Source organism: Leptinotarsa decemlineata, unplaced genomic scaffold (assembly GCF_025532065.1).
Source record: "Leptinotarsa decemlineata unplaced genomic scaffold, Ldec_3_MD MMD2_tig00078346_RagTag_RagTag, whole genome shotgun sequence".
Classification (NCBI taxonomy): Eukaryota; Metazoa; Arthropoda; class Insecta; order Coleoptera; family Chrysomelidae; genus Leptinotarsa; species Leptinotarsa decemlineata.
Genome location: NW_027412724.1, coordinates 4,649,330 through 4,667,010, shown reverse-complemented (window position 1 = coordinate 4,667,010; position 17,681 = coordinate 4,649,330). Strand labels below are relative to the sequence as shown.

The following is a 17,681-nucleotide window of genomic DNA, read 5'->3' as shown; positions in this document are numbered from 1 at the left end:
AAAAATCCAATAAGAGGAGATATTTTCTTCCTAATTTTTTCAGTATGTTTATTCCATGACAATTTCTCATCAATGTATAAAACTAAAAATGGTGGTGTTTTTGTATATTTAATATAATTTTGATCAAACATAATCGAATTATTTGAAGTATCAATTAGCCTTAGGAAAATATTCATATATGAACATTTATCGAAATCAAGCCTCAACTTATGTTCATTAAGCCAAAGCATTCTTCAAATAATTTTTTATTTTTTCGTAACTGTCTGAGAAATATATAATGGTAGTATCATCAGCAAATAGTTCAATTATACCATTCAATTTCAAATTGGCTAGTGAATTAATATACATAAGGAAAAAACAGGACCAAGGATGGATCCTTAGGGTACACCACAAGTTATATTTTGAAAAGAGCTTTTTTGATTACCTATATAAACATATTGTCTTCTATCATACAAATAGTTCTGAAACCATTCTAGAATATTGCTTCTGATTCCAATATTGAATAATTTTTTCAACAATTCTACTATGGTCAACTGAATCAAAAGCTTTGCACAAATCGAGGGACAAGAGATAACATTTCTTATTTTTATAAATTTCCATTTGGATTTGTGACACTACATCCATTACCGCTGTCTCTGTCGCTAGATCTGCGAAAACCGTATTGACTTTTAAATAAAAGGTTATTGTTTTCCAGATAGTTCATAAGCCTCATATATATCAGTTTCTCTAAGATTTTTGCAAAAACGGGAAGCACAGAAATTGGTCGATAATTATTGTTCAAATCGTTTTTTTTTCACTTTTATATATGGGTGAAACCTTTGCAATTTTCTTTTTTTTTTACTATTCTACTTTCGAAGTATTTCAAAATAATATAAAATGAAATTGGAATCACTTCACCTTTAAGTGCTTTCACAGTTTTTAGAGAAATTTCATCAAATCTACATGCTTTGTTAGGATTGAGTTGATCAATAATATATTCTATTTCAGATCTACAACAAGGTATACAAGGTTCAAAAAACATAGATGAAACAATCGAAAAGTCATTAGATATTCTTGTTGCATTAGAGTTAGTATTTGTTGGTTCATTACCTATTCTAACGAAATGATAATTAACTGCTTCACAGATTTCAAGCGGATCATCAATATTCATACCGTTCAGATTTAAACTTTTAATTTTTTCATTTTTATTAGTTGAATTATTCAGTAAAGAATAACCTTTCCACATCAATTTTGGGGTTGATTTGCTGAATTGCTTCTGGTAATATTTATTTTTTTTATCTCGAATAGTTTTTTTAAATGATTTATTCAAAAAGTTATATTTTCAAAAAAATATTCTGAATCATGGAATTTCTTTTTTTCTATTAAAGAATTCATTACGTTCTTTAATCAATTCTGCTAAGTGATTATTGAACCATGGCTTTGAATTTTTCTGACGAGTGTATTTTCGTAAAGAAAAATATGAATCAAAGTATCTATTGACTGTTCATAAGCATCATCGAGATTTGGATGAAGGTGGATTGTATTCTCAAGGTTTGCGAATTTTTGTTGAAGAATTTGATAGTTAAATGTTCTAATTTTAATAAAATCGATAGGAGATTCATCGAATTTATGCTGTGTATTTATATAGGAGACATGAATTTTATGATCACTCAGTGAAATATTTGAAATAGAGAGATGTATCTTTTTTTTTGAATTTGTGATGAAATGATCAATGAGTGTAGAGTTTCTATTTGTTTCTCCAGTAAGAATTTTATCATTGACTAGAAATGCATTATTGGATTCATAGATATCCAATAATCGATTTGTGTTACCATCGTCAGATAAAATATTCACATTCATATCACCAAAAACGAAAATATCACATTTGTAATGATTAAAACTTTCAAGTGTTTCATCCATAAAATTCAAGAAATTTTGATGAATCACCCTAGGTGAACGATATATACCACATAAAATACAGTTGAGTGACTTAATTTTTAAATCAATGAATTCCAGTAGATCCTCTTCTTTTTTTTAACTTGAAATTCAAATTTGTTCTTTATGAAAATGCCTACACCACCAACTCTTCGCTTTTCACTGGAGAATACTGACAAAAATCCTTGAAAATTATAGAACTCTTCTTCTTCATTGGTCAGCCAAGTTTCTGATATAATAGCAATGTCTACCTTCAATTCGTTGATTATGACCTCCAAGTCATACATTTTATTTTTGATCGACCTTGAATTTAGATAAAGACACAATGAAATTTGGAAATTGAAGATATTTCATGAAGTTCCATCTTGTCATCATCAGCCATTGAAATCAATTTGGGAGTATAATTTTTCCTCATAATATTTAAGTATAAACCAAGTCTTGTCTGACGCTGTATGGCTCGTACCAAAACGTGTATTATATTTCAGACTGGAATATTCACAATTCAGACATTTTAATCCTTTTTTTGTTGTATTACATGTATTCTCAGAATGACTTCCTCCACACCATGGGCATATGGGAGGGATTGTTTCTGCATTTATTGGTTGTATAATTGAATCTGAAGCACTTGAAACACTGAGTAACGATTGTTTTCAAAAACCATACAATTTTGCCAAGAAACGAACAACTTTCTGTTGTTCTGCAAATTTTTTTTAAAAGATTTTCGTTCACCTCTGCGAATACGGTAAATGTTTTTGTACCTTCCAAATAGTTTATATAGTGAATTTTGAATGTATCAACGTCATCTACAATTGAATTCTGTTTTCTAATTAGATTTTCGAGCTGTTCTTCATTGATCTTTTTTTCTAATTGCAATCCAACTATCTTAATTTTTGGGTTTATGAGTTTTTGGAAATCAGTTTTATACTTATTTTCTAATCTCTTGATGATTTCGTTTTCCACTTTTGAACACTGTTCCTCATTTCTACATACAACTTTCAATCCACCATTCTTTGTTGTTCCAATTCTATCAACATTTATTTTCAAATCCGCCACATTAATATTATTTTCGAAATCCATCCTTGTTTCCATTACGGATTGCGTAGATTTTGGTTTGATAATAAGGGTATGTTGAGTGGTTTTTGATTCATTTGGAAATTTATTAGCAACTACACTTGAATACATTGATTGAATTACGTTTTCTCGTGGTGCTCGTTCTACAGAAGACAAACAATTCACTTTTTCAATAATTTTATCTATACCCTCGAAAAGACCTTCCATTTTTTCACATTTCTGACAAGTCATTCTGCTTAATTTCTCTTCTAATAAATTTATTTTGTCAATTTAAAGGTTGTTGATTTTTTCTTCCTCTAATATAATGATTTCCTTGTCGATTATACCTTGTTGGTTACCTCGTTCACAGGCAGATGGAGCGATGATAAACCTGTTGTTGTTGTCTGCTTCTGCTTAGTTCGAGAAATGATGTTCTGCTCCTGTGGGAGCATATATTTTGAAGTTGTTATAAAGCTTTTTTGGTTATTTGTTATTTGTCTAAACTCACTCTCAAAATAATTAGGGTTTCGTTATTGAAGATGGAGAACAAAGTTGAATCAAAGTTTCAGAATCACAATGTCAACTATACTCAAGTATGTTTCACGTAACGTATTTACTCAAATTAAAGAGTTTAGATTTAGATGAACAGTATGAACAATAAACAATATCACATCATAAAATACAGTACAATTATTTTCCAGATGCCCAGACTACTTCCACAAGTACTTCCACAATATCGACGTCATCTGCAACACTTGCAACTAGAAAAGCTGTTGAAACATCCTCAGCATCAACTGTTATAGCTGGCGACGCAGCAACTATGGCATCAGCACCTACTTCCTCAAAGACTGATGAAGAAAACGTTTCAATATCGACTTCTGAAGAATCAACAATAACACAAGAAACAACTACAAGTCCAACTGATGAAATGGGTACTGAGGGGGAACAAACAACTACTTCTAATGGAGCTACAGATGATGAGCAATTAACGTCTCCAGAAGGAACAACCGTTACTATGGAAGAAACAGCAGCTTCAACCGATGAGGCAACTACAGCAGCCGAAGATGGAACCGATGCAGATGAAGTCTAGAAGATGAAATATTTTTACTACAGATTGTTATAACGATAGAAATAGGAGATATATGAAAAGTAATCAAAAAATGTATTCACATAGTTAATTTCGCTAATGATTCAGAAATATAAAGCTTCAGATAAAAAACAGTTTGTATCGTAAATCTTATATTGTTCTTAATTATCGAAACCATGGAATATAGTGCTTACATAGGTAATCCCTTCCACAAAAATAATATTGTTCCATTCATTATCACTCATTACTACATTTGAGATTTTGATGAGATGACCGAACAAACCATGAAGATAGCGGAAATAAGCTCGACGAAAAAATTTCTTCGATCCAAGTCGAAATACTACGTGCAACAACTTTAGAATAACAATAATAACCTGAGGATGGGTAGGTAGATAGATAGATTCAAAGTTAGTGAGTCTCTTTATATGAGTAATGAAAGATCCTACTTTCAATTATCTAAATTTTCCCATGGAGCTCCTCAAGGTTCAGTTCTTGCCCAGCTACTTTCATTATTTATGCTTCAGACTTCAGTCAAGTTCAAAATACGAATGATACAAATTTGTATTTTTCCGCGCTGACGTGGAAAATCTTCTCCAGAACATATACTGAATAAAGACATCAAAAATCTAGTTTAAATTTATAAAAACTTTTGTATGAAACGGAATTCTGATACATCCATAATTATCTTTGGGAACGCCAAAAACCGGATGAGTGCCTTCGGCAATATGTAACTTCGAAACGAGTAAGACACACTAAAGTCCACTGGCAAAATCATGTGTCTTGAACCCCACATGGACTCTGCTCAAACTCGTTGACCACATTAATACGCTTATGAATATTATAGATACTGAAACGCTCGTATACTAACATACACTGCCTTAATAAATCATATTCGTTCATACTGGAACCTCTGGCGTAAAATGAATCTATTTAAAACACTTTCACAACACCAGAACAAAAATTACGGTCTCTCCAGATCATTGTTTCTAAATTTTACTACTATGTTAGTGTTTTTATATCGTAGTGGCCTAACTACTACTACCTGATAGTATTACCTAACAGATAGTAGTTAGTATTACCTAACTAGACCGGTTAGTATTACCTAACTACTATTGTATTGATCCTATGCTATACTGCCTGTTTTTTATCCCTCTAATTTGTTATGTATTTCCTCTATGTTAGTGATCATCTCTAATATCTATCAGTTTTTTATTTAGAATTATTACGTACAAAACCAAACAAAGGGTTGTTCGAAATATGGCCTTTGTCGATATTCATAGAACTCATTCTGCACTTTTCGATTTCCAAGTTTTCGAAGGCATCCAGAAACCTGATGTCATGTACCGGCCTCAACAATTTTAAACATTATTCACTTATTATATGGTCGTTCTCTATGACATATTGAGAAACTAGATTTATCCGATCCATGAAACCGAACATACGAAACATGTTCCTTGCATCGAGCTAATACAGTCTGGTTTGACCAACATATTTCTTATCACAACCGTCGCAGCTTACTTCGTAAATCCCAGACTTTTCTTTTTCCAACGTCATTATGTTTGACGGATACCCATTGCTTTCAGCCACAGAAAACAGATAGAGATAGGTATAGGATATTATTAACAAAAAAGTATTAAAATACCAGATCGATTCCAAAAATGTATTAATATACGGGGTGTTCCATTTAAAACCATTAAGTTGCTAGGACTTTTTGATGGAAGTGGCAACGCCGCAATGCTGAAAATATTTTAGATCGATAGAACAGGTAAGGAAATGTGAGAGGTGAAATTTTCAGAAAAATCATGCTTTGCGTTTTCCAGAAACGTCTAACCTACCATCGACCGTGAGTCACGCTGTATAATCCCACAGTACCCAAAATATACGGTCTGCTAGAAATCCACAAGCCAGGCAAGTCGGTGCGACCAATTGTATCAGCCATAGGTTCCCCTACGTATAATACCAAATGGTTAGCGAAACAGTTTGAAACCCTATCGATTCCGCAACCCAGCTCAAGTGTTAAGAACTCACAAGAATTCATCGAGAAGATCAAAGATGTAAGGTTGCGAGAAGGAGCGATCTTAGTGTCCTTTGGCATATCTTCGTTATTTCCAAGTGTAAACATACCAAAAACAATTGAATATTTGTTGGGAGAGTGTTTTCAAGAGAGCTTAATAAATCAGTGTCTTTCTTTGATTTTGTCTTCATTTAACTATCACCAACTTCCGCCAAACGGTCATCTCCCGTTAAAACCAATGAAGCGGAGAGAGGGAAGAGGGGATAGGTGAAAGCACTCGAATGACCTATAAATAGTCGGATTTAGGAGGAATAAGTCCAGTTATCACCCGAAGACGATTGTGGATACTAACAATCGAAACGTCGTGACGTAACTTGGTTTGGAATCTTTTAATTTTTATTTTCCATTTTTTATTAATGATATTTTTTAATTTTCAGCTTTTATTAATATTTCAATTTTTTATTTTTTTGGTTGTTTCTTGTATGTTATTTATTTGTAATTTCAGTTTTTTTGGTTAATAAAATTGTTATTTTCGGTAAATCTTTTAAATTTTTTTCAGGGATTTCAAATCAGTTTATACTACATTAGACAATGGAAGTCCGAACTGATGAAATATATCATGATAGTGTATATAGCACCTATATTGATTCAAAATCGTCTGAAAAAATTCAAAATCCAAAATGCATGCATCAGATTTATTTCTAATCTGAAATTTTAGTACCATATGACACCAACTATTGAACTGAGTGAAGCACGCAGAGAAAAATTAAAATTTTGCTCTCCTTTGACCGGTTACCCAATCGTAGAAGTAGCACTTTTCCACTTAACCTTGGAAAATGACTTTATATAATATATATCCGAGTACACACTACATAGACACATAAAACTCTGTACATTATATGCAATGATTCATTTTCCCAAGCCTTATTATATAAATGCATGTAATACTAATTGTAATAAAAACTTAACCGAAAAACGTATAGTGAATATTGATTTCACACTAATAATGATCAAAAAAGAAGAAGAAAAATGAGAACATCAATATACAAAACTGATAAAATATGATAGAACTGGCCGATACTTGAAGAAAATGCATGATAACGTATTCAAAAAACAGACTATAATGTGAGAAATCCACTTGAAATGTTACAAAACCGCGACACGTGTTTCGCTATACCATAGCATCTTCGGGTTTTACCTATCACAGTACAGTATTGTAACGCCAGAATATGCTAAGGTATAGTGAAACAAGTAAGTGTCTCACAAGTCAAAACTTGTGCGAGCTCAGGATTAACCAGGTATTACCTTTTCACGTGCGATTCCTACCAAGGAATAAGGAATCGAAGAAAGCCCCATTCAATGAATTTCACTAGTTCGGACTTCCATTGTCTAATATATAAAATGCTTTGAAATCCATGAAACAACTAAAAAAGGAGAATTAAAAATGAATAGCTGAAAATAACACAAAAATAACCTGAAATGAAAGAATAGTGAAATAAAATACAAGTAACAATAGAACGATTGAACAAAAAATAAAAATTAAGTATAAAAATCATAAAGAAATAAAATGAAAATACATATAAAAAATTTAAGAGATTCCAAGCCACGTTAGTTCACGACGTTTCGATTGTTAGTATCTACAATCGTCTTCGGGTGATGACTGGACTGATTCCTCCGAGAGATGACTATTTATAGGTCGTTCGAATACTTTCACTTATCCCCGCTTTCCATTTTTTTTCGCTTCACTGGTTCAGTGGGAGATGACTGTTTGGCGGGAGTTGGCCAACTAGGTATTCATTTTTAATTCTCCTTTTTCAGTTGTTTCAGGGATTTCAAATCATTTTATATATTAGACAATGGAAGTCCGAACTAGTGAAATTCATCATGAAACATTGTCAATCACCTTCAAACAAACGCCCCATTTAATGAGGTATCACACGCACGAATACCATTTTTTTATTAACTCCGATTCTTAGGTATTTAAAAAGTTTGCTGGATGACACTCGTTCTTATAGGTTGTAATGTTTTTAGGATAAAACTCAACTTCCTCATAAACAAATTCAACGTGTTTTTGAATTTTTGGGAAAAAATATTTTTTTACCAATCTGATGGGCCGCTATGTATACTACTCGAATAATATACAATAAAATATAGTCCTTGAATAATTTGAAAACCATACAAACAAAAAGCAATTTTAAAAAATCATTTTACTCCACTTGAATTGAAATGTATGATATACTCAGTCTGTCCAATCACATAAAAAACCGAATGTTGTCACTTGATCCAAAATAGGAATACAAATATTTTACATGATTGTTAATAATAGTAATCAATTAAATGATTTTTGCAATGGCATCCATAATACCAGATTCAACATTCGTTCATTTCAATTTTCATTGGATTTTTCACCTGATTTGAGTGAATGCTCATTTCTTCATTTCATATTTTTTTTTATTTTATATCCTCCAAATCTGTTTATATGTTTGATATGTATTTTTTATATTTTGTAAGTATTTACTTGAAATATATTGAAGTAATAATTAGTGTAGGAGAAAGTTGCCATCTATGAGATAAGTTATATAACACATCAGCTACTCGTTCAACAAAGGCAGTGTTCTTGATATTTAGCAGTGTGATTTGAATAGCTGGCGTCATCTAGTAGTTCCATCATCAATTGAAGTGAAGTACCTACCAGGTAGCACAAGGAAAAATATCTTGCTTTGAACTTTTCCTGAAATCGTTGTTCATGGAAACTTAAAACAACGTTGAAATTGAAAATATTTGAGTAGCATAGAAGCTTCCAATGATTGATTAAGTTGTACGAATAGAACACACTTTGATCCTTAATGATTTAAAACGGGAAACTTCAGGAAAGTGTTTTTATTAGGAAAGGGCTTGTTTGAACTTGGATCATGATAAATTTTGTGTTACTTGAAATTGTGGTTGGTATACAATTCGATTCTTCTCACTAATTTTCTGGAAAATGCAACATCCACTGTTGCCAATGAATATTGCACAAAATAATTCAAAACTTAGGGCAATATACTTGTATTTTACTCCCTAATTTTAAAAAAATTCTCACAAAATCCTCACATATTTCACTCTAATCCAGTGACCCAACTAATGATAAATATATACCTACTTTATATTTCATGGAATAACAGATAACATAAAATAACTGAAGAATAAAAATCTCTGCCTAACACAAATTTCACTGAGTAGAAATATCGGTGAAAAGCATCAGACGTTATGTTGTACTTATTTAGAAGAAGTATATAGTGCTAGCTCATTTGGTTTAATACCAGCACAGGACTAAGAATTCATTAGGACCACTCTGTCACTTTATAATATTATAGTATCTTTATACTATGATAATATAACACCAACAGCGTTATTCCAATGTTCAATCACAGAAATAATTGACTCTCAAAATCCTCACAAAAACTAGTAAATACTCCTCACAAAATGTGTACCGCAGGTTTGAAAAAAATATTGTAACAAATTAAAGAAATAACTGTCTGAAACAAATGTATTTCTACCATTATTTCACTATCACAAACTCTCTGGACGAGAATCCGACCTTTTATATCGGTAAAGGTCCATCGTAGTCTATTCGGTACTCGCCTAGACTTTTCGCTGGATTGGCTGACGTATGGGTCAGGGGCGGCTTCAGATTCGTTACAATATATTTAAAATATGCTTTTTCCGTTAGCCAGATATCGCACCCCTACGAACGACAACCCTCAGAAGTCGAAACTTGTGCGAGCAAAGGACTAACGGGGTCTTACCTTTCAAAAATACAGTAACTGCTAGCAAAATGCCAGTGCCAACATCACAAGTTTTCTTGTGTGTATTTCATTCTTGATTTATATATATATATATATATATATATATATATATATATATATATATATATATATATATATATATATATATATATATATATATATATATATTTCAATTTTAAATTCTACAAAAAGGATTTGAAGCTTTATATCTTCTATTAATTATCTGCGAGCGCTTTCGACAGCTGGTCGTACTGTCATCTTCTATATATATATATATATATATATATATATATATATATATATATATATATATATATATATATATATATATATATATATATATATATATATATATATATATATATATATATATATATATATATATATATATTTCAATAATAAATTGTACAGAAAGGATTTGAAGCTTTATATCTTCTATTAATTATCTGCGAGCGCTTTCGACAGTTGGTAGTACTGTCATCATCTGGCACTCCTCAAACTGCAGTACTACCAACTGTCGAAAGCGCTCGCAGATAATTAATAGAAGATATAAAGCTTCAAATCCTTTTTGTAGAATTTATTATTAAAATACTCAAAATAAAGGAAAATTAGTTGCATCAATAAAAAAAAAATATATATATATAGTCAAATACTTAGCTTACTTAATAGTCAAACACTTAACGTTCGTTACAAATAAAAGCGGTAAAGGTTTCGTTTCTCTTTTCTTCATTATACTTGTGACGAAGCCAGATGGCAAAACCATAGCACAGTCCTGTCAGCTGTTTCATATATTGTTGTTTCTTATGCTTCCCGTGAGTGTAAGTAATTTAGTTTGCCTATTCATTAAATTCACAAATGAACAATTCAAAACATAACCAATGAACACAATCTATGTTCAACATAAAGTTACTTCGATCAGCCGTTTATCGTTTGAGCAGCGCCATCATCGCTGGAAATTCTCCCCAATTCATGTAGCAGTCATATTACCAGCTTCAATGTATTCGCAAAGGTATGCGAATGCCCCTGAGAACTGATATGCCCAATGCGAATGGTAATGAAGTGAATGAAGGCGTTTTTAGATGCATTTAAGTCGTAACTATAATAGCTTTTTCCATTGGTAAAACTAGTAGGGCCTTTATCTAGGACTGACACTACACAAGTTCTGTCAAAGTCCAATATTGGTACAGTCCAAATAAAACATAAATTATCGGCAAATGCGACCCAACAACACTATCACCATGCTACTAGTAAAAGAAAATATCATAATATAATCTGCTGGTTGCTGGGATGCGAGGACCTATTATAATTCTTTCGTTATTTTGAAGAGACAATGCACAAGAAACTTGTGAAAAAAATGTATGACCATATATAATACCAATTCGATTTCCCAACAGGTCTCCAATAAAAAATACTGAAAATCAGTTAATAATTACACCAAGTATAAAAATGCAAAGAGTACTCCCGTTAGATTTTCAGAACAGAAAGTGCTCTCCCTACATTTATCAATCAGCTAGAGAGCTGATTTTAAAATTCAGTCGTGACTAAGAGAATACCATTTTTACCTGTGATTTACTTCTGCCATACTAGGTTTGGTTAGGTTAGGTCCAAAGTGAGTGGGTCTATTCGACCCTCCACCGCAACCCGCAAGGGTTTATTGTGGGTCACACCTATTCTCACTCGGCCAAACAAACCCAGCTTCTTAACGAAGCCGATTAGTTTGTATGGTGAGTGGTCTTTCAGGTCAGAAAGTAAGAGTTTGGCTCTGCCGAACTCTAAAGACCTGATTCGGTCCCCAGCGGGGCAAGCACAAAGTATATGCTCTGTTAATGAGGTAGTCGGATAGTCAAGTTGCAAGATTTCCACCTTGATTCTGCCATACTAACTTCATAATTTCATTGGAACTAATCATGAGTGAAAAGTTTCGATTTTCCCACGGGTTTCATGTCAACTATTATATTTTTTATCATCCCTGCTCCATGAAGACGAATAAATAAAGTATCATTTGTATTTTCTCTTTACCCGTCATCATCCTTTCATGCACTAAATTCACACGACCTTCAAAATCTCGTCACAGATGCGTAAATCTGAATGCTCGATCTATCATCGGTTCTGTGTTCGTTATTTACGAAAGCGAGGAAAGAAATGCGATCGGTTAGCTCCGATATCAAAGTAAGGTTCAGACGGATTTTTCAGTTATCGGTTGTGATATTTCAAGAAAGTTTTAGGTATTTTTTTGGAAAATCATTACCTTTTGGTAAAAGTTCCTACTCTTGTTTGTCAGCACATCATTATCTCCAGAAATGGAGTAATTCCATATTCTTACTGATAAAAATGAATTATTTAACGCTAGTTGTAAAAAATTATAAAATACAGTTCTGTTGCAGAAAAAAAATATCGACATATGTTAAGGGCCTTTCAATGGACCAAGTTCACATCTGATGTATTAACTTCTCAGATTTTGTTCACAGTTCAGTTGATGTCAACTTGCGAATAATTGCCGAAATACATTCGTTTTGAAATTATGTTTTATGAAATAATGATTCTGCACAGTCCGCTTTATCTGGAGTCAACTTGAATGCAACGTTGATAACAGACTTCTGTGATTAGAGATATTTTCGACTTAAGAGTTGGGTTATATCTGTGTTTGACATAAAAAAACTGGTTGCAATTTTCACAGCAGTTGTGTTTCTGACTACATATGCGAGTGTTATATATTTATGAGATGAAACGTATTGCATGAAGTGGTCAATTGGCCCAGCAACATAGAAACTGTAAAAATTGCTGTCATTTTCACGTCAATCGCAAATAAGCACTCCTGTAGGTCAACAAATTACTCGATTGCTTCGCCCAGTAACGGCCATGTTGCACTTCTATATTCTACGTTGTTCTGTGTTCCAAATGTCAAACGTCAAGTTTGGTTTGTCAGAAAGCTGAAACTTAAAATGGCAGTCATAATAGAAATCGGTTTGAGGTGCATCTGTGCTGAATATTAAAGCTTATAAACTAATTTGTGTGTGAAAAAGTGTTGAAAACTTTGCCTGAAATGTTTAAAAGACATACGTTATCTGGTGAGCATATTCTTTGTTTTTATTCATAGGGTACAAGACAATATTTTCCCATTCCAATATTTTTGCTGTTTTCAAAGCAATATTTATTTACATTTAAAAGTAATTTTTGGTTAACATGTGTTTATTCTTGAGACACATGATCTATCAATGTAATTCAATACGTTTCTTCCTAACTGCACAATTGCAAAATTTTATGCCTCACGGATGATAAAGCTGCATGACATTTCAAGCTACACTAATTTTGTATTCAGTACACATATACACATCTTATTGCGTTATTTTCATTTTTCTTTTTTTGCTGCGGCACTCCCGTTGTCTCGTCTTTATTTCAATGCTTCCTACAGTAGAATAAATGACATGAATTGCTTGATATATTGTGAAGTGCCAACTTATCATTCAGATTAATTTCAAAGCATTTCACAGTAATTTATTAATTAATTTTGAATGCATGGTTAATCTAGTTGTAGAAGAGACTCCTATTAATCATTTCTCTTCCTGTTTCTATTTATGATTCAAATTGAATAGATGGTCTTTAAGCTTCCATGTTCAGTTTGCTTTTATTTTCCAGCTATTTTAGACATTTATTTTGGTTTTGGGTCAATGACTATTTTGTCATTTTTTCACATCGATCTCAGACATGAACAAAATCTTGTACCTAGATATTTTGTAATTCCAATTACCTCAATTAATGATTTGAAATGGCCTTGAACTTATTAGAATTAGAGTCAGTCATTATATGTAAAACCTGCAAATCAAAAGGAGTAGGTAGTTGAATTCTTCATCCTTCAACTCTGTCTCCTTCTATTCATAAAATCAATTGAGTGTTGAATTTCAGAAAGAAAGTAGAAGTTACAATAAATGTATTGTTTCATGTTTGTATTTCACCTAGGAAATCTGTTTAAAATAAATCTGTTTAAAATCTGTTTTTCCCTTAATCAGCTGTCGCCCCCATACGAACGACAACTCTCAGAAGTTGAGAAACTTGTGTGAGCTAAGGACTAACGAGGTCTTACCTTTCAACGTGTGATTCCTAACACAAAATGTAATCAAAATTTGCTCTGCGAGTATTAAAGATTCTGGGTAAACATTCAATATGTCACCAGGAATATCACACCTTTCGACAATCTGCCAGGATTATTTCAAATATTTTTTTGAACTCCTCTCGTTACTATTTTCCAACTCTGCATTTTAAGTAATTCCTTTTTTTCATCTATTTCATCTAGCCATTATGAATAACCTTACAGTTTCAAAAAATCCAAGAAAAATCTCTGTCAATGTTTATGTCTATAGTTTCGATATCCTTTGTCATCATTTAATCAGTACATTGAAGAAAGAGGTATACTTTTTCATTTTTTTTCAACAAGTTGAAGTTGTTGAGGCAAATAAGACTATGGAATTCTTGTGATGCACTGTTTGGAACCTTTGGTGAAGTAATGAATATTACTAGTTTTTTTCCCAAAACCGTTATTTTAACACCTCGACATGTGTTTCCATCGCCAAGTAATCATCTTCAAGAGGAAGATTGAACTGGAATTCGACCATGAATTAAAATGGAATTCTGATGAAAATATAAGTATAGTTTAATAGAAATTCGAAATTTTCAATCTGAAAAATCAGTCCTATGGCAAACCTTATAAAGTAAATATATCAATGTTCACTCTAATATTCACTGTTTTACTTTGGTCTGATCTCTTTCATATAATAGAATTTAGCTTCGATCTCCTTGAGAAGTGAATGAAAATATTTCTATTATCATTTCTATCATCAAACTGCTTTTACTATTGTTGGAGCATTGAAAAAAGACGTATTTTCAAGAGAATCAAAGGTGTAGATGAATTTAGCCATTGTTTAATGACTAACAAAAACTCTTGAATTACTATTTTTTGCTTTTAAAAGTATCTACTTTGGGTTTTCAACTCCAAAATTTTGAAATGTTCATATAAAAGTAGTTGTTTCGAAAGTATTTTTTCTTTTGTGTAATTCAACGCTTATATGAAAGTAATTTTTTGGAGAAGGCTTTTTCTTTTAGTTTCTGTCTGAAAGTTACTTCTTTGCATGATCTGCACATCTTTGTAAAGAGTTTATTTTGAAATTAAAAGTTTTCATCCTTTCTTTGGAAGATTCACACATGTTTGTATACAGATGGAGAAGTAGAAATTCAAAATATTTCTTTCCCAAGGACTGTTTTTTGTTATTATATTAAGAAAAGATCATAATACTTATATGTGTGATTGGTGACTTGTTTATTTTGTGGTAATTCATTTCATAAAACTGATCATAATACTCATTATCATGTGGAATGTTGGTTGAAAAACTAAAGTATTTACTTACTACATAAGAAAATGTTTAAAAATAAATTTCTACCTTCATTATTTTAATAATTTCAAATCAGATGAAAATGGGCCCAAGTTTTTTCTGGAACCACATTTCACTCATATTAAATCAAACAAGATGAAGTAATGAATGGCGCTCAACATTAAGTTTCAATAAACTTTCACATTTTGCAGTTACAAATAAATGTTCGTCAAATGTAATCTTTATTGAAAAATCAAGGAATGAATTAAATTACATAGTTCACTTCAGAAGGCAACTTGAAACTTTTTTGCAGTTTCGAATAATGACTTTTGAAAAAAATTAAGGAAAGTTCCCAATGATTCCAAACGGAGTAGTTTTGGAATCATCAGTAAACGAATGTTTGACCTCGTTCGTTCATGATCATTTCATTATTTATGCAAATTATTTATGAATTATTTTCCTGTTATTTCTTATAGAAATGATGAAAAAATGTTATCACCTTCCGAAGACGCCAACTTGGTTGGTGAAACGCGCGTCCAAAAGAATAATGAAGTTCTGGCGATTGGGAATAGTATTTGTTTTTGAACTCTGGGTTGCTGTTTGTGGTTTCGGATGTTTGGGCCGTTGTTTAGGAATTTCGTTCCGACAATCAGCCGTCTTGTCTGACTGCCATCTTCAGAGGCCTATTTTATTACTTACTAAGGTTGGAGGTACGAAATGATAACAAGATTCCAGCTACTCGCACCGACGAAACATTAGACTATTTACAAGACTATTTCCAGTTCTGTAAAAGAAAAGTTGAAGCCAGATCTTACTAAATTGATCGATTTCAATGTCAAAGGTATATACAGCTAATTTTTATGATTGTTCTCGCCACATTTTCGCTCCTTTAAACGACCTGAAAAAAATCAGACGTGAAATTTATCTTGACGAATCGGTAACTAAAATAACTTGTTTCATTCTTGTAGGTTCCCAGATATGTATTTCAATTATATTTTTTAAAAGTTTTTATTTAGCTTGGCTCTGTTTGTTTGTTTGGATCAAATTTAGTAAATGAAATTTGACCCCTTTCCTGTTTACAGATTGATCTGATATTTGGTACACACATTTAGTAGCGATGTATCATCGTAAATCCAAGATGGCCGCAGCTACAAAATGGCGGATTACATATTTTTTCACAACTACGTCAATATGAGTATCAAATGTCGGGGCTTGACGAGTAGAAGAGTAATACACTTTGAAAAAGATGCAAATTCAAGATAGTCGCAGCTACGAAACGGCGGATTACATGTTACCTTGTAATACTGGGGCATTAAATGAACTAAACAGAATAATAAGAATTGAGTAACAAAATTAGAAACTTAAAACTGGAAAATAAAATAAGTAAAAAAGATTGTATCTTGAACGATTTTATTGAAAAAATAAAGATAATAACGTAGATAATGTACTAAAAAATAATTCGGAGGGTCCTAGGTAGAAGGCTTGACACCACTCCTCAGCAATCTACGATCAGATTAAAAAAAAAATAGTTGGGCGTAGTATTTACATATTTACTCAGGTTACGCTACGCCCAACGATTTTATTATTTTTTCATCTGATCATTATCATAGATTGCTGAGTTGAGTGGTGTGATGACGGCTACCTAGGACATTCCGAATTATTTTTCAGTTTTTAGTACATCATCTATATCATTATTATCTTTGTTTCTCAATGAAACCGTTTAACATAAAAAAAATTTTTACTTATTTTATTTGAATTTTCACCCCATTTTCACCTCCTTAGACGGCCTGTAAAACTTGCATCTTGTAGATGCAAAAAATAAATTTTTCATAAGAATTGTCAAAATATTTCCAGCCCTTAAGCCCATCAGTAGGAATATTTTATTGAAAGATGATTAGTATACAAAGACGCTGAAGGTAAATATTTTTCTCTCACTGAACTTTGTTGATGTGAATAACTTCACAAACATAGGTATAAGTTGATGGATTCGATTAAGTTCACAATTATTTTTTTTTTCAAAATATTCAAATAAAACATATCTACTAAATCTACTAGTTTTTCAACTTGTGAACTTATCAACTACCAAGGCGGTCGATTCCAGAGGGCAGATACAATATGCACCTCTAATAATCCTTATGGAAAACGTCAATCAATAATATTTAAATTTATTCTCATGTACATTTTGGGCCTGAGGCCCAAATTTATTACCTGTTTAAAGATAATTCGATAATGACTTTTCAAGTATAGGTACCTGGGCAGTTGGGTAAATTACATTTTACATTCATTTTCTTGGAATTTTCATTTGTTGAAAATAACAATGGATTCATAAAAGAAACGGGATCGTTAGTTCAAAATGCGGGGAAGTACGAATCCGACCGCCAAAAATGTTGCATTACTTCCAAAATTGTTGGAGAAAGCCCAATTCTTATTGATGAGTTGAATATAAGAATGTATTCAAAAAACAC

General features: G+C 32.0%; 2 protein-coding genes across 3 annotated transcripts in view; both read left to right on the top strand.

Annotated features, from left to right (window-relative positions):
• Positions 1 to 4,195, top strand: part of LOC111504827 (uncharacterized) — a 116,672-nt gene extending 112,477 nt beyond the window's left edge. For both annotated transcript variants that reach the window (XM_074185829.1, XM_023159533.2), the window contains exon 3: positions 3,666 to 4,195. In XM_074185829.1, the coding sequence (XP_074041930.1) occupies positions 3,666 to 4,054 (389 nt within the window). In that variant the 3' untranslated portion in view covers positions 4,055 to 4,195. The remainder of the gene's footprint in view (positions 1 to 3,665) is intronic.
• An 8,567-nt stretch (positions 4,196 to 12,762) lies between these two features.
• Positions 12,763 to 17,681, top strand: part of CdGAPr (GTPase-activating protein CdGAPr) — a 142,530-nt gene continuing 137,611 nt past the window's right edge. Inside the window, exon 1 of the mRNA XM_074185792.1 lies at positions 12,763 to 12,921. The gene's annotated coding sequence lies outside the window, so the exon portion shown is untranslated. The remainder of the gene's footprint in view (positions 12,922 to 17,681) is intronic.